General features: G+C 65.2%; 2 protein-coding genes across 8 annotated transcripts in view; both read left to right on the top strand.

The window, feature by feature from the left end:
• The window catches only part of OSBPL5 (oxysterol binding protein like 5), a 71,547-nt gene that overhangs the window by 43,352 nt on the left and 6,349 nt on the right, over positions 1–21,846 (top strand). The window contains exons 15-22 of one of the 3 annotated variants that reach the window (XM_079788849.1): positions 2,687–2,784; positions 3,183–3,272; positions 3,355–3,491; positions 4,742–4,927; positions 5,129–5,255; positions 5,724–5,856; positions 6,337–6,433; positions 7,256–8,371. In XM_079788849.1, the coding sequence (XP_079644975.1) occupies positions 2,687–2,784; positions 3,183–3,272; positions 3,355–3,491; positions 4,742–4,927; positions 5,129–5,255; positions 5,724–5,856; positions 6,337–6,433; positions 7,256–7,394 (1,007 nt within the window). In that variant the 3' untranslated portion in view covers positions 7,395–8,371. Of the gene's footprint in view, positions 1–2,686; positions 2,785–3,098; positions 3,273–3,354; positions 3,492–4,741; positions 4,928–5,128; positions 5,256–5,723; positions 5,857–6,336; positions 6,434–7,255; positions 8,513–21,846 lie in introns of those variants that run through there. The other 2 variants (XM_079788847.1, XM_079788848.1) reach the window with 2 other exon arrangements.
• On the top strand, positions 8,980–21,839 carry LOC307109770 (uncharacterized protein). 5 transcript variants are annotated; one of them, XM_079788650.1, is made up of 9 exons: positions 8,980–9,129; positions 14,182–14,305; positions 14,730–14,858; positions 15,695–15,809; positions 16,387–16,460; positions 17,767–17,882; positions 18,188–18,322; positions 18,718–18,758; positions 19,062–19,337. In XM_079788650.1, the coding sequence occupies exons 1-9, from the start codon at positions 9,031–9,033 to the stop codon at positions 19,180–19,182; spliced, it is 954 nt and encodes a 317-aa protein (XP_079644776.1). In that variant the 5' UTR covers positions 8,980–9,030; the 3' UTR covers positions 19,183–19,337. The 5 variants fall into 5 exon arrangements, with proteins under 5 accessions (XP_079644776.1, XP_079644774.1, XP_079644773.1 ...); XM_079788648.1 differs by lacking the exon at positions 17,767–17,882 and having other exon boundaries at positions 19,062–21,839; XM_079788647.1 differs by lacking the exon at positions 18,718–18,758 and having other exon boundaries at positions 19,062–21,839.

Genomic DNA, 21,846 nt, shown 5'->3' with positions numbered 1-21,846 from the left:
ACCCCGTTGCCGGCAGCGGAGGGGGGAGGTCACTGAGGAACCAGCTCCCTGGCTCTGCGCCCCGTGGTCTGCCCTGCCACTCCCGTCCTCCGTCCTCCGTCCTCCGTCCTCCGTCCTCCGTCCTCCCGTCCTCCGTCCTCCATCCTCCGTCCTCCGTCCTCCCGTCCTCCCTCCTCCGTCCTCCGTCCTCCCGTCCTCCGTCCTCCCTCCTCCCGTCCTCCGTCCTCCATCCTCCGTCCTCCGTCCTCCCGTCCTCCCTCCTCCGTCCTCCCTCCTCCGTCCTCCGTCCTCCGTCCTCCGTCCTCCCTCCTCCGTCCTCCCTCCTCCGTCCTCCGTCCTCCCTCCTCCGTCCTCCCGTCCTCCGTCCTCCGTCCTCCGTCCTCCGTCCTCCCTCCTCCGTCCTCCCTCCTCCGTCCTCCGTCCTCCGTCCTCCGTCCTCCGTCCTCCCGTCCTCCGTCCTCCGTCCTCCCGTCCTCCGTCCTCCGTCCTCCGTCCTCCCGTCCTCCGTCCTCCGTCCTCCCGTCCTCCGTCCTCCGTCCTCCGTCCTCCGTCCTCCCGTCCTCCGTCCTCCGTCCTCCCGTCCTCCCTCCTCCGTCCTCCGTCCTCCGTCCTCCCTCCTCCGTCCTCCCTCCTCCGTCCTCCGTCCTCCCTCCTCCGTCCTCCGTCCTCCGTCCTCCCGTCCTCCGTCCTCCGTCCTCCGTCCTCCGTCCTCCCGTCCTCCGTCCTCCGTCCTCCGTCCTCCCGTCCCCCGTCCCCCGTCCTCCGTCCTCCGTCCTCCCGTCCTCCGTCCTCCGTCCTCCGTCCTCCCGTCCTCCCTCCTCCCTCCTCCGTCCCCCCGTCCTCCGTCCCCCGTCCTCCGTCCTCCGTCCTCCGTCCTCCCTCCTCCGTCCTCCGTCCTCCCGTCCTCCGTCCTCCCTCCTCCGTCCCCCGTCCTCCGTCCTCCGTCCTCCGTCCCCCGTCCTCCCGTCCTCCGTCCTCCGTCCCCCGTCCCCCGTCCTCCCGTCCTCCGTCCTCCGTCCTCCGTCCCCCGTCCCCCGTCCTCCGTCCTCCCTCCTCCGTCCCCCGTCCTCCGTCCCCCGTCCTCCCGTCCTCCGTCCCCCGTCCTCCCGTCCTCCGTCCCCCGTCCCCCGTCCTCCCGTCCTCCCGTCCTCCGTCCTCCGTCCTCCGTCCCCCGTCCCCCGTCCCCCGTCCTCCCGTCCCCCCGTCCCCCGTCCCCCGTCCCCCGTCCCCCCTCCTCCCTCCTCCCTCCTCCGTCCTCCGTCCCCCGTCCCCCGTCCCCCGTCCTCCCGTCCTCCCTCCTCCCTCCTCCCTCCTCCGTCCTCCGTCCCCCGTCCCCCGTCCCCCGTCCTCCCGTCCTCCGTCCCCCGTCCCCCGTCCCCCGTCCCCCGTCCTCCCGTCCTCCCGTCCTCCGTCCTCCCTCCTCCCTCCTCCGTCCTCCGTCCTCCGTCCTCCGTCCTCCCTCCTCCCTCCTCCGTCCCCCGTCCCCCGTCCCCCGTCCCCCGTCCTCCCGTCCCCCGTCCCCCGTCCTCCCTCCTCCCTCCTCCGTCCTCTGTCCCCCGTCCCCCGTCCTCCCGTCCTCCGTCCTCCCGTCCTCCGTCCCCCGTCCTCCCGTCCTCCGTCCTCCCGTCCTCCGTCCCCCGTCCTCCCGTCCTCCGTCCTCCCGTCCTCCGTCCCCCGTCCTCCCGTCCTCCGTCCTCCCTCCTCCGTCCTCCGTCCCCCGTCCTCCGTCCTCCCGTCCTCCGTCCTCCCGTCCCCCGTCCCCCGTCCTCCCTCCTCCCTCCCCCGTCCCCCGTCCTCCCGTCCTCCGTCCTCCCGTCCTCCGTCCCCCGTCCTCCCGTCCTCCGTCCTCCGTCCTCCCTCCTCCCGTCCTCCGTCCTCCGTCCTCCCGTCCTCCGTCCTCCCGTCCTCCGTCCCCCGTCCTCCCGTCCCCCGTCCTCCGTCCTCCCGTCCTCCGTCCTCCGTCCCCCGTCCCCCGTCCTCCGTCCTCCGTCCTCCCTCCTCCGTCCTCCGTCCTCCCTCCTCCGTCCTCCGTCCTCCGTCCCCCGTCCCCCGTCCCCCGTCCCCCGTCCTCCCGTCCTCCGTCCTCCGTCCTCCGTCCCCCGTCCTCCGTCCTCCCGTCCTCCGTCCTCCCGTCCTCCGTCCCCCGTCCTCCCGTCCTCCGTCCTCCGTCCTCCCTCCTCCCGTCCTCCGTCCTCCGTCCCCCGTCCCCCGTCCCCCGTCCCCCGTCCTCCCGTCCTCCGTCCTCCGTCCTCCCGTCCTCCGTCCTCCGTCCTCCGTCCCCCGTCCCCCGTCCTCCCGTCCTCCGTCCTCCCTCCTCCCTCCTCCGTCCTCCGTCCCCCGTCCCCCGTCCCCCGTCCCCCGTCCCCCGTCCTCCCGTCCTCCGTCCTCCGTCCTCCCTCCTCCCTCCTCCGTCCTCCGTCCTCCGTCCCCCGTCCCCCGTCCCCCGTCCCCCGTCCTCCCGTCCTCCGTCCTCCGTCCTCCGTCCTCCCTCCTCCGTCCTCCGTCCCCCGTCCCCCGTCCCCCGTCCTCCCGTCCTCCCTCCTCCGTCCTCCGTCCTCCGTCCCCCGTCCCCCGTCCCCCGTCCTCCGTCCCCCGTCCCCCGTCCCCCGTCCTCCGTCCTCCCGTCCTCCGTCCTCCTGCCCGGCCGCGTGGCGGGCTGAGCCGCGCTGACGGCCGCGTGTTGCAGGAATCCTGTACGGCACGATGACCATGGAGCTGGGCGGCCGGGTGACCATCGAGTGCAAGAAGAGCAACTTCCAGGCCGAACTGGAGTTCAAGCTCAAGGTAGCTCGGGCGCCGCCCCCCGCCCCCCACCCCCGCCACTCCTGCTCGGAGGGCGCGGAGGCCGGTCCCGGCTGCGGAGGACGGGCTGGGGGACCCCTCCCAGCCTCTTGGTGCCCCAGAGCTGGTTTCCTGAGCAAGCGCACCTGGGGCAGCAGCTCTCGGATCTCCGAGGTGCACCCCCGGGGAGGCGCTGCCCACAGGCCCTCGTGGGGGGCAGCCCCCCTCCCCCGCACCCTGAGCTCAGGCTGAGGCACTGGCCAGTGGCCGCCTCGAGCTGGGGTCCCGTCACAGCTGGGCTCCTGTGCACCCACCAGGCTGAGAGCCGGTCCCCCCGGGAGGTGCCCACTCCGTGTCCCACGGGGAGGCCGCCCTCACGGACGGACGCCGTGTCCCCTCAGCCGTTCTTTGGGGGCAGCGCGAGCATCAACCAGATCTCGGGCCGGATCGCGTCGGGGGACGAGGTGCTGGCGCATCTGTCGGGGCGCTGGGTAAGAGGCCGCCCTGGGGCCTGGCCCGGGGGATGGGGGATGGGGGTGGCCTGGCCCCGCTGAGCCGCCGCCTCTGCTGCAGGACGGGGAGGTGTTCATCAGGGAGGAGGGACGCGGGGGCTCCCAGCTCTTCTGGAACCCGAGCCCCGAGGTTCGCGGGCGGAGGCTGAAGCTGCGCACGGTGCTGCCCGAGGAGCAGACGGAGCTGGAGTCCGAGAGGTGAGCCCGCCGCCCCGCTGACCCCGCGGCCCCCCCTCCCCCCGCCCCGCACGATCCAGTGGGCGGGGCTGCGGGGCTGTGAGCAAGTCCCAGGATGTCGCTGAGGGAGGGGGACCCTGCATGGCCGGGGAGCTGTCCTGCGGGGCAGGGGCAGCCCTGCTGGGGAGGGTGAGCTGTGGGGGGGAGGGGGGTGAACGACCCCGTGCCCCTCAGGGCGCTGTCTCCGTGGGCGCTCCTGTCTCCGGGGGAGGTTCCACTTCCTGCTGGGAGCCTACGCGGCCTCCTCCCACGTCACACCCTCTGAACCGCAGTGTCCTTGTCTTTCCAGGGAGGACCCTGCGGGGCGGTGGGAAGGGGGAAGCCGGGTGGGGGTGGAGGGGTTGGGGGGGGCGTGGGGGGGGCACAGTGTCCCGGGGCAGCTCTCCTGAGCTCCATCTAGCCCAGGAAGGCCCGGCCTCGGGGTGGCGTGGTCGCCTGCCTTAGAGCCGGTAGCGTGGGGCACCAGTGAGCGGCCGCGGGCACTCTGTGGGCAGGCGCCCTGGCCCCGTCCCGGCCTCCCGTGGCCTCCGCCCACCCCCCCAGCCGCCAGAGGACAGGTGTGGGCGGGGATCTCCCGGAGGCTGCGCTTCGGCCAGGGCCCTCGCCAAGGTCACCCCGTCCTTGAAGGGTCTGACCCGCTGAGCCTGTTGTCTGTTCGTGGAACAGTCGCGCCCGGAGGAGGTGGGCAGGGACCAGGGGAGAAAGCCCGCGTTCACTGCTCCACGTGGTACCGTCTCCACTGCCACGTGCCGGGGCCCGGGGCCTGGGGCGCGCTCCCCGAGGGGCCACGCACTGGTGTCTCCCCCCGGCCCCCAGGGGCCCCCCTTCACGTGTGAGAAAACCTGTAGGCACAGACGCAGAGAGGAAGGGAGAGACGGGGACAGAGTGAGGAGAGATGGGCCAGCTGCCTCCTGCACGCCCCCCACTGGGGATCAAGCCCACAGCCCAGCCTGTGCCCTGACGGGGAATCCAACTGTGACCTCCGGGTTCATAGGTTGACGCTCAACCCCTGAGCCACGCCAGCTGGGTTGTTGAATCTAATTTTAAAATGGGGCTCATTTTTATAAAGGGTCCCAGGAGACACGGTGCCGAGAGGCAGTGAGCTCCCTGTCACTGGGGGCATCACGTGGAGCAGGCGCTCAGCCTCCCCGCCGACGCTGGGGGTGGGGGGGCGCCCAGGCCCCAGCTCAGCGCGGCGCCCCCCCCCCCAGGCTGTGGCAGCACGTCACCAGGGCCATCAGGGAGGGGGACCAGCACACGGCCACGCGGGAGAAGTTCGCTCTGGAGGAGGCGCAGCGGCAGCGGACCCGGGAGCAGCAGCAGCGCCTGGAGCCCTGGGCACCCCGGCTCTTCCACTGGGACCCCGCCACCCAGGAGTGGCGCTACCGCTTCGAGGAGTGAGTGCGCGGGCGGGCGGGGCCCCCGGCCAGTCTGGCCCTGGGCCTGAGAGCCAGCGAGGGAGGGGCGGGGCCGTGCCGGGGCTCCCGCTGTCCTGTGTGCGGCCCCTGCACGCGGTGTTGGCGGCAGGGGCTCTTGGTCGGGGGGGCTCTGGCTGAGGGGCACTGGCCCCCGCCCACGGACACCCTCTGGCCCCGCAGCCACAGCCCCTGGGACCCCCGGAAGGACGTCGCCCAGTTTGAGCAGGACGGGGCTCTGTGCACCCTGCAGCGGGAGAGCCGCCCCCCCCAGGCCCGTCTGGGGGGCAGCCCAGGGCCCAGGCGCCAGGTCAGCACCCAGGGCCCTGCTGGGGTGTCCTCAGCAGCAAGGGGGGACTGTCAGGCTGCCCCCACCCGCCTGGCCTCCTCTCTGCCCCCTGCCCTGTCACCCACTCACACCCCCCCCCCCCCCCCACCAAGCAGGGCCTCCTGTGGGCCGCGCCCTCCCCATGGGACCCGAGACTCCTGGACACTCGGGACTCTCAGGCCCAGCCCACGGGTCCCAGCGCCGCCCTCATGGTGTCAGCGCCTGGGCCCATTCCCCAGGGGAGGAAACTGAGGCTCGGGGACTGGCCCAGGCGGGAAGGAGGCGGCACGTGCCCAGATGCCGGGGCCTGAGGGGCGGCGGGAAGGAGGGAGGTGCAGGGGGCTGAGCTTTCTGAGGGGCGTCTGGCGTGGCCAGCCCACGTGCTGCAGGTCCCCGTGGGGTGCGGTGGGCGTGGGGCGCTCCCGGCCCAGCACCTCCGTCTCCCTGCAGAGGCCGGGCCCCGACCGGCGGCTCCGCAAGGCCAGCGACCAGCCCTCCGGCCGCAGCCAGGCCACGGAGAGCAGCGGCTCCACGCCCGAGTCCTGCCCGGAGCTCTCGGACGAGGACGGGAGCTTCATCCCCGGTGAGCGGCGGGCAGGTGGGAAGGCACCTCTGGGGGGGCCGGTGCCCAGGACGATCCCCCACCCCCAGCGGCCTCAGGGGCCTCCCTGAGCCCAGGACAGACGAGGGTGTGGGCAGGCGGCGGGCTCCCGAGGCCCGTGCCCATGGCTGATGCGGGGGCGGGTTGCGGGGGGCGGGGTGTCTCTCGGCCTGTGGCCCTCTGGTCCCCGCCTCCGCAGTGGTGAGCTCCCCTTGGCCATTTCTGTCTCCCGGGGCAGCTGAGCCTGGGGCCCCCTGAAAGGCCCCTCGCGCCTCTCCCTGCCCCCGCCCCCCGATCCTGGTAGCTCTGTCCCGAGGACTCCCGTGAGGCGGGCAGGGGCTCGAGCTGGGCACCACCCCGGGACCCCACTCGCTGGCCCCCCGACATCCCAGCTCACCCTCGGTTCTCCCCTCCCCTGCGTGTCCCTCGTGCCTGGTCCCGTGGCTGGCGGTGCCGCCCCAGAGAGCCCGTGCCCGCGGTGCGGGAAGGAGGCCGGGCGGCTGCAGGCGCTGCACGAAGCCGTGCTGTCCGTCCGGGAGGCCCAGCAGGAGCTGCACAGGTAGGAGAGGGCGGGACCCCGAGGGCTGGGGGGCCAGGGGGACACGCATGGCGGCCACTGGGAGCTGGAACCCTCTAGGGTCTGGGTGGCCTGGGGGCACAGGAGGACGCCTGGCTCCTGCCCCTCGCGGGACGGCGGCCACGGGGAGTCCTGCTTGCTGGGCAGCCCTGGGCAGTGCAGGGCCGAGGAGGGTGCGGGTGCCGTGGGCGAGCCGGAGCCCCGGTGAGTCAGAGCACCCGCTGAGGCAGCGCCGGCCTCTGAGCGGCTTCCCGGCAGCGGGCGGCCGGAGACAAAGCCGGAGACAAGGCCGGGACCTGGGGGACAGCCCGGAGCCTGCCGCAGCCCGCCCGCCCGAGGCTCCGTGTCAGGCCGGTGTCTGCGTGTCCAGGGTCACCTAACACAGGTCCCGCAGACACGGCTCACACCAGCCTCTCCCCGCGGCCCCCGCGGCCCCGCCCTGTCCCTCTGTGGGTGTCCTGGCCTCTGCTGTGCGGACGGTCCCCTTGGACGAGGCCTCGGCAGTGACCTCATCTGACCTTAATCTTCTCTGTAAAGGCCGTCTCCAAATGGGGCCCCATCTGAGGTCCCGGGGTCAGGCCCTAACACATGACGCTGGGGGTGGACGCATCTCACCATCAGAGCCGGCGGAGGGGGGGGGGTGGGGAAGGTCCAGTTCCCCTGGTGCTGACCCCGGTCCCTCGAGCGTGTGTCCTGGGTGCCCGCCCCTGACGCCTCCCCCTCGCGCAGCGCCCCTGAGGCGGGTGAGCGTCCCTCTGGCCGGCCTGGCTGAGCCCCCCCCCCCCCCCCCCCCCGTCCTTGCAGGCACCTCTCGGCCATGCTCAGCGCCTCGGCGAGGGCGCGGCGGGCGGCGGCCCCGGGCCTCCTGCAGAGCCCGCGCGCCTGGGGCCTGCTGTGCGTGCTGCTGGCGTGCCAGCTGCTCATGAACCACGTGCTCACGTAAGAGCCCGCGGGAGTGGCGCCCCCTGCAGACCCGCCGCCCGCCGCCTTCCCGGCACCCAGCACTTCACACCCCGGAGGCAGGAGGACGGCGCGCAGAGCTCGGCCACGTGGACAGAGGGCTCCCGGCAGCAGGAGGACAGCAGGAGGGACCCGGCGGCCACCTGGCGCCTCCGGGGAGGGGCTGGCCTCTCGGCGGGGCCCCGCCCAGCGCCGGCCTGGATGCTCAGCCACATGCCACCGCCTGGTGCCCGCCTCTCGCTCCCGGTGCAGCGCCACCTGCCGCGGGGCTGGCGTGGGGGGAGTGGGGAGCTGCCAGGGTTGGACGGTTCCTCCCGGCCGGGCTGCAGGTGGAGGAGCCGGCGGGGGCCGCGGGGGCCACCTCGGGCCCGAAGCACAGGCTGTCCTTCCCGAGACCCTGCCCGTGTCGCCTGGAGTGGCCTCGGGCGGGACCCCGGGGCCCCCTGACTCGGCTCGTGGGGTTTACCCTGCCCGTGTGCTGCTTGGGGCAGCCGGTCCTGCAGGCGGGTGGGGACACGTGACCGCGGGTGCGGCTCAGCTGCCCACACGGGGACACGGGGACTCGGGGACTGTTGGGCTGGCGGATGCGTGCTCTCGCACTCCACGCTTTTGCTGTTGTTAATCCTCACGTGTTTTTCCATTGATGTCTACGGAGCGTGGGAGGGCGGGGAGAGACAGAGAGAGAAACATGGATGTGAGAGAGCCACATCGACGGGTCGCCTCCCGCACGCCCCCCGACCAGGGCTGGGGATGGCGCCTGCAGCCCTTGACCGGAATCGAACCCAGGACCCTTCAGTCCGAGGGCCGATGTTCCATCCGCTGAGCCACACCGGCCAGGGCTCTACACTTTTCAAACAGTCACAGTTGCAATATTTTCGGCAGCGCCTGGCCTCAGTTCCTGTGTCCGTGCCACGTGTGCGTGCGTGTGCCACGTGTGTGTGCGTGTGAGCACCTGCACAGGTGGGGGCCCACGGAGCCTTCAACTTGGTGGCCGTGCCCTCTGAGCGGATGGCCTCGTTTTCCAGATTTTGTATCCATGTTCTTGTTGCCCCCCCCCCTTCGGGGACACGTCTGTGCCCCATTCCTTGAAATAAAGGCACCCACACACTGCGTGGTGTCTTCTTGGGGGGGTTCTGGGAACGAGGGGTTTGCTGGGGGCAGACTCCGTGCCAGCCGGGCGCTGTCTGGGGCTGGAGGGCCAGGGGAGGGTCCTAGGCCCTGAGGATGCAGGGCCCGGGGCAGGATGGGGCACGGGGCAGCAGGCCCACCCTGTGAAGCGGGTGCCAGGACGCAGGGAAGGAGGGGGTGGGGCGCCTCCTCCACCCCCTGGGAAGTGACAAATGGGGCGGGGAGCCCGGGAGCTGGTGCTGAGAGCCTGGCCGCCGCCAGAGGGCGCCAACAAGCGGGAGCTTGGTGCCTGCAGGGCAGGGGAAGTGTGAGGAAGTTCTCCAGCTTTCATTTACAGGGCGGGGATGCAGTCCAGAGGCGGTGGGTAGGCACTGGTTGATTGGCTGTAAAAAGCGTGACGTGGACTGGGAGGCGGGGGTGGGGGGAGTGGGGGGGGTTGTCACCGTCCTATAAAAGGCGCAGGAAGCGCCCGCCTGGCCCAGAGGAGTGACATGGCCTGGAGTTCCATTCTGTCGCCGCTGCTCCTGCTCCTGCTGCTGCTGCTGCTGCTGCCGCCATCGCCGCCGCCGCTCCTGCTCCTGGGCACACCGGTGGGTCTCGGGGGGGGGGGGGGGGGGGGGGGGGCTCGGGGGAGGGAAGACCCCACCAGCCGGAAGGGGGAAGGGGTCAAGCCGGGGGCAGGACGGAGTCTGAGTTCCAGAGTCCGGAGGGAAGCGGCACCCGCCCCGCAGTCCGAGCAGCTTGGGGAGGGACGCTCTGCCGTCCCAGGCTCCGCGCGCCGGGCGTACCCGTGGCTGAGGGCGAGCACCGGGCGGCACAGTCCCCAGCGGCCCCTGCCCCGGGCTCTCTGGTGACTGGATGGTGACCCCCCCCCCCGGGGCTGGGAGGGTGGGTGGCGGGGAGGATGCGGCCAGGCCCGACTGCCTCCCACCTTGCTACGGAATGTGCCGTTTATGGAATTGGCACAGAAGAGGCAGTTGGACACCCGGAGGTTTCAGGAAAAGCAGCGCTGCTGGCTCAGGGGACCCTAAGATCTGGATCCTGAACCCCAGACAGTGAGATTTCCTCCTTATACACGGAGTGGCCAGATGATGATGATCTCTGAACACATACTAATCTGGCCGCTCCATGTCTATCCTATAGAATAAAAGGCTCATATGCAAATTGTCCCCTCGACCAGGAGTTCGACCGGCAGGCAGGCTGGCCAACCGCCCATGTCCCCTCCCCCTGGCCAGGCTGGCCGGATCCCACCCATGCACGAATTCATGCACCGGGCCTCATACACACACACACACACACACACACACACACACACACACACACTGAGTGGCCAGATTATTATGTGTTCAGAGATCATAATAATCTGGCCACTCGGTGTATATCCTAGAGGCCCGGTGCACGAAATTTGTGCAGGAGGGGTTCCCCTCAGCCCAGCCTGCACCCTCCAATCGGGGACCCCTCAGGGGATGTCCGACTGCTGGTTTAGGCCAGATCAGGCCTAAATTGGCAGTCAGACATATCACTCACAATCCGGGACTGCTGGCTCCTAACTGCCCTCTCCCCCCGCCAGTGTGGGGGGGCAGATGGTCGCCCCCATCTGCCCCCCCACACTGGCCTGGTCACCCCTCCCTGCCCCTCTCTGCCGGCCTGGTCACCCCTCACTGCCCCCCCTGCCGGCCTGGTTGCTGCAAACTGCCCCCCCCTGCTGGCCTAGTCGCCCCTCACTGCCCCCCCCCCCCACAGGCCTGGTCGCCCCACGTAGCCTGCTGTTCAGTGTTTACTGTGAGGGTGTCCTGACCAATTTGCATATTACCCTTTTATTAGTATAGATTCCTGAGTTTCTCTGTTTCCTAACTACCAGCTTCTGTAGCGGACTCTCACAGCCCCCGCCTCGAGAATCAGTTCGATGGTTAACCTAGATTGTATCTAATTCCACCCTGGATGGCGCCGGTGACCTCCCTCGAGCTCAGCTGTTATGTCCTTGGTTTGACCAGGGGGCAGCTCCGGTGTTTAGCGTCTGCTCCCTGATGGTCAGTGCACATCATAGCTACTGGCCGGTCGTCCGGTTGTCTGGTTGACCGGTCATAATGGTGGCTTAGGCTTTGGATTGGGCCCCTTGTAGACTTTCCGTACGTAGGTAAATAGCTCTTGCGAGACCAGATGATTAAGGAAGGGGCAGGAACTCCAGGAATGTGCGTGTGATTAGGTACAAGGTCCAGCTGCTAATTTCCTACTTTCTTTCACAAATGGAGTTAATCATCGGCTCACAAGATTGTGCAACAGAAAAAAAAAAAAAAGATTGTGCAACAGCAGGCAGGTTACTGAGACAAATTCAGATTGCTAGCCCCCCAAAATGTCTTATGCTCCCCATCACCCGGGGCCGCGATGCTGGCGAGAGGCCATGGTAATGATTTCTTTATTTTTATTTTTTACTGGAGGCCTGGTGCACAAATTCATGCACAGGTGGGGTCCCTTGGCCTGGCCTGCAATTGGGCTAATCAGGGCCCTCTCTCCCAGTCCCGATCGGGTCTGGGCCAGCTGGCTGCGGGGGGAGGGGGGCGGGAGGTTGGCTGTGGGAATGCACTGACCACCAGGGGCAGCTCCTGTGTTTAGCGTCTGCTCCCTGATGGTCAGTGCACATCATAGCTACTGGCCGGTCGTCCGGTTGTCTGGTTGACCGGTCATAATGGTGGCTTAGGCTTTTATATATATAGGTAATTTTTTTCTTTATTGATTAAGGCGTTACATATGTGTCCTTATCCCCCTGCCCCCCGTAGTGATTTCTCTTTAGTCAGGGGACGGGGGGTCGTACCAGCTTTACCGAGGAGTCATCGATAGGTTTAAAGTGTGGGGTTCAAGTGCCGGCTGCCACGCAGGGGCACACGCATGCCCACAGCTGCTCCCCACCACCAGCCCGGGTGCACCCGCGTGTGCAGGGCCGGCCTCGGTGGGGGTGCCGGGCCCCTGCTCTGGGTGTGGGTGGCTCTGGGCTGGTGGAGGCGGGTGCCAGGCCAAGGTGGCTGCAGCCGGGCTCCCAGGAACTCCCGAGGCAACACGCCGCCCGTCCCGGACGCCGGGCATTAGCAGGGCATCTGCACGGCTCGGGCCTACAGCCCGGGTCCCATGGGCAGGGCGGGCGCAGGCACAGGCCCGGGAGCAGGTTCGTCTTCTCAGGATTCTGTTGGTGGGAACATGCCAGGCGGCCCCTCCGGGGCCTGTGTTTCTGGAGCCTCTAAGCCAAAGAGCCCGTTTGGGGGGTGGGGGGTGCCCGCTCGACCAGAGCGGTGTGGGTGCACCGGGCACCCCCCACCCCCGCGTCTGCATGGGGACCGACTGCAGGGGAGGGGGAGTCACTGCAGCTGGGCCTGCCCGGGGTCGTGGCTCTGTCACACTGGGTGCCGGGGCGTGGCCTGCGCCTGCCCGATGTCTACGAGTGTGAGTGGCAGTGAGGTCCCTGCCTGGCGCCCCCCGACAGCCTGCGGAGTCCCTCGGAGGAGGTGCGAGTCCTGGTCCCACCCCGTATGCCCCACGCAGCGCCCACAGCCGCCGGGTCACACGCGGTGGCCACGGCTCCTCCGGCCGTGCCGCCCTCCCCACGCGCACCCGCCCGGACTGCTGTGCACTTGTCTTATTCATGGACGTGTGTCCCCTCCAGCCCGGCCTGGGGTCTGTAACTCCCTTGTCCGGCTGCGCGGGGCCTCCTCTGGGTTTGTGTGCAGGTGGTCTGGGGTGTCTTTCAAAAGAAGGTTCTTTTATGTGATTTGTCATGGAATTTGTTCTCATTAGTTATTCTACCACGTGGCAAAAAAACAGGGTGCAGTTTGGTGTTTTGACGTGTTCACGTGAGTGAAACCGGCCCTGCAGGAGAGTGGGTGCAGCCCTCACCCCCAAAAGTGCCCCCCCCTCGCCCTGCTCACCGGCCAGCCCCCAGGGAGCTGGCTCCCAGAGGCTCCTCACCAAAGCTTGAGATCAGGGTCCAAAGTCTTTTAAAATCCATACAAACCACAGGATTCTCCCTGTGGGTCTGTGTCCGGCCGCTGAGCGCTCCGTGGGGAACAGGTGCATGAACTCTGTGCCTTGGCTGACGGGGCTGCGGCCGGGGACTGTGGAGTGAGGGGCGCCGTCCTGAGGGTTAGAACACTGTTGCCTTTCATGGTTTGCTTTGGAGGGAGGCTAATTTAATATTCCATCCTATATAATAAAAGGCTATCACCCGAACGGCAGAACGACCGGTCGCTATGACGCGCACTGACCACCAGAGGGCAGATGCTCAACACAGGAGCTGCCCCCTGGTGGTCAGTGCGCTCCCACAGGGGGAGCGTCGCTCAGCGAGAAGCCGGGCTCATGGTTGGCGTGCGCAGTGGCGGTGGTGGGAGCCTCTCCAGCCTCCACGGCAGCGCTAAGGACGTCCCCCGAGGGCTCCCGGACTGCAAGAGGGCGCAGGCTGGGCTGAGGAATCCACCCCCCGCACCCCCCGCCCCAGTGCACGAATTTCGTGCACCAGACGTCTAGTTTGAACATCAACATCTGGCCTCATACGACTTACAGTGAGATGACTTCCTGCTGAAATGGTCGTTTTGAAGCACTCGCAGGAGAATTTGCTACGGCCGTTTAAACGCGGCTTCCACGTGCCTGTTCATCCTCACCCAGCGACAGCTTTCCATGGACTCTCAGTGAGAGTGGAAGGGAAGACAGAGAGAGAGAGAGAGAGAGAGAGAGAGAGACAGAGAGAGAGACATCGATTGGTTGCCTCCTGCACGCGCCCAGGCCAGGGCCGGGGATTGAGTTGGAATCGAACCCCGGACCCTTCAGTCCACAGGCCAGTGCTCTAACCACACCGGCAGGGGCCCCTCGGCTCACCTTCCGCCTCGGTGCATCTGGACAGAGAGGGGTCTCGGAGAGGTCGTGCGGCTAATGGTTTATTCCCCCATCCTCCTCTCTGTCTGCGATGGGCGAGTCGGACGCATTTGCATGTAAAGCAGTTACTGTGCAGGAGGGTCTACCTTCTGCCAGGGTGCTGGCTGGGGCCCCAGGTGCTGGTGGGCACCCCCCCCCCCCCCCCCCGCTTTCTCTCCTGAAATCAAGCAGAGTCGCACGCATGTTGCCCTCAACCATGTGGTCACATCACTGTCGCTGCCCTGCCCCCCAATCTGTCAGCCGCCCCCAACCCCGGCCGCTCTCTCTGCAGGGGGGTTGCCGGGGCTCAGACCCGCTGAGGGGTTCAGCCTGCTTCTTCCGGGTCAGGCCCACCCCCTCCCCCGGGCACCCCGGCCTGCTCCTGAGAGCCGCTGGCCGGAGGGGTGTCTCTGCTGATGTTCATGTTCTTGCTAAATCCTTGTCACGTGTAAAACCTGTAAGTGGGGACACGTGGGGACACGTTCACCCCGAGGAGGTGGGACGAGAAGGCCGCTGACCCCGCCTATGGAGCCCGTGCACGCGTGACCCCCGGTTCCTGGGCCACCAGCACGGGGAGCCCCCGGCCCCCTGTTTCCCGAGGCTGCTGCATGCAGAGCCAGTGCACGCGTGACCCTCCCGTTCCGGGGCGGTGCTCTGCGTGGGCGGGCGTGCTCTGGCCGCCGCAGGGGTGACATGGGAGGGACGGAGGGCGAGAACGCGGGGAAACAAGGTTCCCGTCTTTGCAGCTGACCCTGAGCACCTGGAGCAACCTGTCGTCCGAGCTGAGCGCGGCGTGCCCGGGCCTGGGCAGCAGGTGCGGGCCCGGCGAGTACCGGTCTGCGCGGCACTGCTGCCGGTGCTGCCCCGCGGGTGAGTCGGCGGGTTCCGTCCGTGGGCCCCGCACTAGATGCACGGCTGGCCTGGCTCTGACGGGGCGGCGGGAGGGGGTGGCCCGGCACCGTGCTGGCCAGCGGAGCGCGTGTCCACCGCGGGGCCCTCCGGGCTGGACCCGGGACCCCATGGCCACCTGGACGCTGGGCTGCGCCTGGGGGGCCTCAGGGGTGTCCTGGGGGGGGGGGGTCGGGTCCCCGGGTGCCCCACCACACAGCTGTCGGGGAGCAGTGGCTTTGTCATTTCCACGGCCTGGTAACGTGCGGAGACGACTCGAATGCAAACGCCAGGGACAGGGATTTGTGTCTTCTCACCGGAGAGCCCGCCCAGGCCTGGCGTGGAGGCCGCACGGGGGGCGCCGGGCGTGCCTGGTGGTCTGACCGCACCCCGACCTCCTGCACAGGTCACTATGTGGAGGAGCCGTGCAGCAGCCCCCACACCCGGAGCGAGTGTGTGGCGTGTGACACGGGCACGTACATGGGACACGCCAACGGCCTGCGGTCCTGCCTGCTGTGCACCACCTGCCGCGAGGGTGAGTCCCGGCCCCTCGAGTCTTGACCTTGACCCCGAAGCCCCTTTTTATTTTTTAAAATATATTTTTATTGATGTCAGAGAGGAAGGGAGAGGGAGAGAGAGAGAAACATCAATGAGGAGAGAGAATCATGGATCGGCTGCCTCCTGCACGCCCCACACTGGGGATAGAGCCCGCAACCCCGGGCATGTGCCCTGACCGGGAATCGAACCTGAGACCCTTCAGTCCGCAGGCCGACGCTCTATCCACTGAGCCACACCAGCCATGGCAAGAATATATATATATATTTTTTTTTAATTAAAAAAAAAAAGCCTTTTCCAAACTTTTTTATCTAAACTTGAAGATAATCCAAAAAAGAAAAATCAATGGGAAAAATATCCTGGAGTGATGATTAACCAAATAAATAAATAGATAAATAAGTGAATGAATGAATGAATGAATGAATGAATGAAATCAGTAAAAATATACTTAAGAGAGAAAAAGAAAGGGTCTCTGAGGAGTGGAGCGGTGGACCGTCTCACGTCCGCCAGAGCCGGTGCCGCACGTGGGGGCGCAGGGCAGCGGGGACTCCTGGCCGACGGGAGACGTGGGATCAGGGCCAGCCCTCGGAAGGAACACTGGGGTGTAGTGGTGACGTTCCCACGGGCCTACGCCACTCCCCGCCCGCCCGCCCGCCTCCGTGAAGACCGGGGCCCGCTCTCCCCAGGTGTCAGAGCCGGGGTGTGCACCCCGTGTCCACTGGCAGAGAGGGCGGGGTACAGCGACACGTGACTTCGCACAGTGCCCCCCACGGAGACCAGCCCTGGTGCCTGACCCAGCCTTCCCCTCCCCCGCAGATCAGGAGATGGAGAGTGACTGCACCCCGACACGGGACCGGCGGTGCCGGTGCAAGACCGGGAAGTACTACTGCGACGCGGAGCCCTGCCCGGAGAGCTGCCACCGCTGCACCAGGTACCGCCTGGGTCCCCGCGCCCGCCCGGGGCCTGTCTGCCTCGGTGACGCTGCGGCCCCCTCGGGGCTCCCGTCCGGAGCCTGGTAGCACCTGCCGCGTGGAGGCGCCTGCAGAGGAAAGCGAGCCCACGGCCTGGCTGTGTCCACCGGGCCGCCCTCAGGCCAGGGCTCCGTCCACCCCCGGAGCCACCGCCCGCCCATCCCTCCAAAGCCCCCCTGGAGTCCACGAGGGACACCTGACGGCCGGGCCTCTCACATGCAGGACTGACCCTGCTCCCCCGCTCCCAGGCCTGCGGACGAGGCCCAGCAGCTTCCCCGGGAGGGACCTCCGGGGCTCCCCACCCACCCCCCCCGCCCGCCCGCCCCGTGGGATGTGGGCCATGGCCTCTGAGAGGCCGGTTCTGGGGTGAGCGCTGGGGCTCTGCGTGCCCAGGGCCCTCGGCTCGGGGCACACGGTGCTCCCACAGCGGGGTGGGGGCTCTCCGCGGGAGCCGGCCCGGAGCCCACCCTCTGTGGTCACAGCGCCCTGGGCCCTGGGCACACGCGGCGGGAGGAACAGCGGCGTCTCCCCCCACAGGTGCCCGGAGGGGAAGGTCATCCTACAGGCGTGCAACGCCACGGCGGACACGCAGTGCGGCCCGCCCGGCCCAGGTAAGGCGTTCCTGTCGTGTGTAACGTGTACGTTCTGGGGACAAGAACCACGTCAGAAAATTCACCATTTTAGGGTGAACAATTTACTTTTTTAAATATATTTTTATTGACTTCAGAGAGGAAAGGAGAGGGAAAGAGAGAGACATCAGTGATGAGAGAGAATCGTGGATCAGCTGCCTTCTGCACGCCCCACACGGGGGATGGCGCCCGAAACCAGGAGTCGAACCGTGACCTCCTGGTTCACAGGTCCCCGCTCCACCGCTGAGCCCCGCTGACCACAGCCGGCCGGGCTACGCTGACAGTTCAGTGGCTCTGAGCACCCACCTCGGTCTCCTCGGAAACAGTCGCACCCGCCCATTAAAGAGCAGCTTCCCCATCCTCTCCCGCCCCCAGCAGACCCTGATCTGCGCCCGGTGCCAGATTCCCCCAGTCCGCACACGCCATGGACACGGAGTCGTGTGGCCTGTGGCCTGCGTGTCTGGCTGCTTCCCTTCGGCAGCGTGTCCTCAGGTCCTGGCTGAGTGTGGGACCCGTGAGAGCTCGGGCGGCTGATACACCCACGGAGGCTGGTCTGGGCCCCGTCCTGAGTCGGTCACCTGTTGGTGAACTTGGGCAGAGTTTCTCCTGAGTCCGCCCTGCAGCCGAGGCCGTGGTGGGCGAGTTTTCGGGGCGGTGCTGGGGGGAGAACGATGGCCTCGCGGGGAGCCCAGCCCTCACTGTCGGAGCGAAGCTGCAGCTCACCTGGAAGGAGACACAGCCGGGCGGCGGGGCTCGGTGGGTGAGCCTCGACCTATGACCCCGGAGGTCAGGGTTCGATTCCCCGTCAGGGCACAGGCCTTAGCTGTGGGCTCGATCCCCCGTGGGGGCCGTGCAGGAGGCAGCCGAGCAGTGATTCCCTCCGGTCATTGATGATTCTGTCTGTCTCTCCCTCTCCCTTTCTGAAGTTAATAAAAATGTCCACTTGGTTAAAAAGCGGGGAAAGCAGAGGAAAGTGTCCTGACGTCAGGTGTGGGTCCCGTGGGTCCCCGGGGACACGGCCTGACCCGGGACGTCCCTGCGGGGGACCTCAGAGCTCCACTTCGGCCAACACTCACGTGGCCCGTGACCCCCCTGAGACCCGGCCCCTGGGCTCCGCGTGGGGGCGGGGTCAGCGCTACCTGCCCTGGGGGTGCCGGCCCCCAGGAAGGCTCACCGGCTGGACGGGCCCGCCCCCAGGCCTCTCCCCAGGGCCCGTCCGCTGGGCCGGCGAGTGGAGACGCCGTTCCATTGGTTTGTCCTCCTTTTCTCGGAGTTTGTCTCGTTTTAGGGTCCACGTCCCGGGGATGCGATCCCCAGGGTCTGTCTCCCCGGCTACTCAGCCCCCAGCAGCGCCTCCGGCCCATTCACGCTCTTACCCATGGCAGGAAGTCCTTCTTGTTAAGGGTGAATAATGTTCCCGTGTGCATGCGTGTGCATGCATATGTGTGATGCATGCAAGTGTGCATATACGTGTGATGCATGTGCATGTGTGTGCACACGCATGTGAGCTACACGTAACTTCTCTGTACTTCCTCTGCCCGCGAGCACAGGGGGTTGCGGTGCCGTGGCCCGTGAACACGGGGTGCCGACCTCCTCAGCCTCGTGCTGCGTGTCCTTCAGGCACCTTCCTGGGCGCGGCGCTGGGTCTGGGCCTCGGTCCCGGGGCCGCGAAGGGTGGGGTGGCCTGCTGAGGCGCGTCTGTTCCGCAGGGGCCGCGAGCAGGCACCGGCTCCTGTGGGTCGCGGGCTGGCTCTTCTCGGCGGTGGTTGGGGCCCTCGTCATTCTCCACGTCAGGAAACCCGGAGGCGGAGGACGCCCGGCGGCCCGCTGCTGTCCCCTTGCAGGTGGGCCCTGGAGCCGGGCACTGGACGGGAGGCAGTGACACCCGGGCAGGTCCGGGCGCCGGGGGGACAGGGCTGGGCCTTTGCTGCCGGTTCCTGGGGCTGAGGGACAGGTCTGGCTAGATTGGGGTCCCTCCTGCGCCATGGATGGGTGCCAGCGCCATCCCGGGTGGCAGCCCTGGCCGAGGCCAGGGTGTGGGCAGGTCAGTGGGGCAGAGCCAGGGGCGGCTGAGCTCGGGCGCTGGCTCCTGGCAGGTTCTGGAAGCAGAAAACGGGGACGAGGCACAGGGGACCTTCCTGCAGCTTCCCTGATTGGGGGGGGGTGATCGCTTGTGGAGCCACCTCAGCTCGGAGGAACCCCCGGCACCTCCGTAACCACCCGCCGTCTGTCTCCCCAGGATGTGTCTCCCCCGGACGCCCTTACAGAAGGGAAAGCCTGGTGAGTGCCGCCCAGGCCAGCCGGCCCCGAGCGGGGAGGAGGCGGGACCCACTCCAGCTCCAGCGAGGCCCTCGCTGCCCGAGCGTCAGCCGAACACAAGCCGAGGGCCTGAGCTGGATGTGCCTTAGTCTCTGGAGGGCCCAATCCACATGGGGAAACCGAGGCACCGAGGCCCGCGGAGCCAGCCGTGAGGGCAGAGCTGAGACCAGAGGCGGCCGGGCCCCACTGAGCGTGGGGTCTGTGGGCCCCTACCTCTTGTGGGGGTGCCCGGGCTGACCCCTGACCCTCGTCTTGCCTTTCCAGGTGCCTGAGAGCTCAGGGCCCTTCGTGTCATCGCCTGAGACCCGAGATGCAGACGCTCCGGTCCCCAGGACGGGCCGCCGCCTGCCTGAAGGCCGCCCTGACGTGGCGTACGAGCCCCTGATCCTCCCCGGGGCCCCGGAGAGCCCGGCGGGGGTGGACGGCCCGTGGCTGGAGGCGGAGGCGGAGGCGGAGGCGGGTGACGAGGCCGGGCCCCCACGCTGGTCACCACGGCCTGACCCTTCTTCACCCCCCGCCCCCCCGGCCTTGGGGTCAGGCTGAGGTCCCGGTGGGTCGTGTGGGCGCAGAGGGGCCACGTGCAGCCGCTGAGGAGCCCGGGAGGCCCGCGAGGCCGCCGTCCCGCCTCGGAGACCTGGTGGCCACACAGGACGGTCTGCAATCAAAACGTTCCCACTGTGGCCGGCGTGGCTCCGTGGTTAGCGCGTCGGACTGTGCACGGAGGGGTCGGAAGTTCCATTTCCGGTCCAGGGCTCGGACCTGGGTTGCAGGTTCACCCCTCACCCCCTGTCAGAGCCCCTGGGTGAGACAACCAGTCGATGTGTCTCTCTCTCGCCCCCCTCCCTCCCTCCCTTACACCCCCTTTGGAGACTCCATGGAAGACATATCCTCATCAAAACGACAATGAGGACCCGCGCGGAATAAATGTAACTCCAAACTATAAAACAAAACAAAACAAAAAACAACAATGCGGTACCACCTCACACCTGTCAGAATGGCAATCATCAACAAATCAACAAACGACAAGTGCTGGCGAGGATGCGGAGAAAAAGGAACCCTCGTGCACTGCTGGTGGGAATGCAGTCTGGTGCAGCCACTGTGGAGAACAGTATGGAGTTTCCTCAAAAAACTGAAAATGGAACTCCCATTTGACCCAGCGATCCCACTTCCAGGACTATATCCCAAGAAACTAGAAACACCAATCAGAAAGGATATATGTACCCCTATGTTCATAGCAGCACAATTCATCATTGATGAGAGATAGAAACAGCCTAAGTGCCCACCAGCAGATGAGTGGATTAGAAAACTGTGGTACATCTACACAATGGAATACTACGCTGCGGTAAAAAAGAAGGAATTCTTACCGTTTGCAACAGCATGGATGGAACTGGAGAGCATTATGCTAAGTGAAATCAGCCAGGCATAGAAAGAAAAATACCACATGATCTCACTCATTTGTGGAATATAATGAACAACATAAACTGATGAACAAAAACAGATCCATAAAATACATTAAGTGGGGGTTTTGTAGCAAAGCATTCTATTTTTCTGTTCTTAAAGTGTGTGTGATGTTTTATTATTATTATTTTTTTTTTAATTTCTTTATTGATTAAGGTGTCACATATTTGTCCTCTATTATTATTATTTTTTTAAATAAATTTTATTGATTTTTTACAGAGAGGAAGGGAGAGGGATAGAGAGTTAGAAACATCGATGAGAGAGAAACATCGATCAGCTGCATCCTACACACCCCCCACTGGGGATGTGCCCGCAACCAAGATCCATGCCCCTGACCAGAATCGAACCTGGGACCCCTCAGTCCACAGGCCGACGCTCTATCCACTGAGCCAAACCGGTTTTGGCTGTTTTATTATTTTTTTTTACATTAATTTTCAGTTTAAACACTGGTGTATTTATTTATTTTTTAAATATATTTTATTGATTTTTTTTTTTTTTTTACAGAGAGGAAGGGAGAGGGACCGAGAGTTAGAAACATCGATGAGAGAGAAACATCGGCCTCCTGCACAGTCCCCACCAGGGATGTGCCCGCAACCAAGGTACATGCCCTTGACCGGAATCGAACCTGGGACCCTTCAGTCCGAAGCTCAATCCACTGAGCCAAACCAGTTAGGGCTTTATTGATTTTTTTACAGAGAGGAAGGGAGAGGGATAGAGAGCTAGAAACATCGATGAGAGAGAAACATCGGCCTCCTGCACAGTCCCCACCAGGGATGTGCCCGCAACCAAGGTACATGCCCTTAACCGGAATCGAACCTGGGACCTTTCAGTCCGCAGACCCATGCTCTATCCACTGAGCCAAACCGGTTTCGGCTGTTTTATTATTTTTTTTACATTAATTTTCAGTTTAAACACTGGTGTATTTTTTTAGCAACTTGACTCTTAGAAGCCTTAGACTAATTTTTAAATAAATATTCAACCAAAAATTATAAATTTATTAAGATGTGGCCTTACATAGAGCATTCCTTGTGTTAGTAATGTGAGAGTTTTAATTTAGAGAAATCAGAGGATTCAGGATTAAAGTTGCATTAAATTGAAATAGAAAATGTGCTAAAATGTCCAGGCTTCTGGGAGGAAGTTCTTGTAATCTCCTTTCTTGGCATTAGAAAGAAGCAATATGAACTTTTATGAATATTCAAAATATGGAGGCAATTGTATCCTGTTCAGATTAATGCAGATTTGGCTTAACCAATGTTTCTTTAAAATTTCAGGTTTTTGGCATTCGCTCTGAGTATGCAGCTAGTATGGTTTTTAATGTTTTAAAAACTTCCTGCTATATTGAAGTTGTAATGGGAGTCTTTTAAAATATTAGGGAGAATTTTATTGAGATCAAACAAATCTTAAAATGTTGTCTGCGGATAGTATATACTACAGAGAGTTTTCCGTTCCGTGTGTGAGTAGTATTCTAAAACTGCCATGGGTGTCAATGTTTTACATTAATTTCATAATTAGACTCATAAATGAAATTAAACATTTCACTTTGAAGATTTTTCTTTCTTGTTACATTGTTACTACGTAACACTTCTCAGCA

This window comes from Cnephaeus nilssonii (genome assembly GCF_951640355.1).
Source record: "Cnephaeus nilssonii genome assembly, chromosome: 13".
Taxonomy (NCBI): domain Eukaryota; kingdom Metazoa; phylum Chordata; class Mammalia; order Chiroptera; family Vespertilionidae; genus Cnephaeus; species Cnephaeus nilssonii.
The sequence above is the reverse complement of the archived record's forward strand: the minus strand, read 5'-3'. Positions and strand labels throughout refer to the sequence as shown.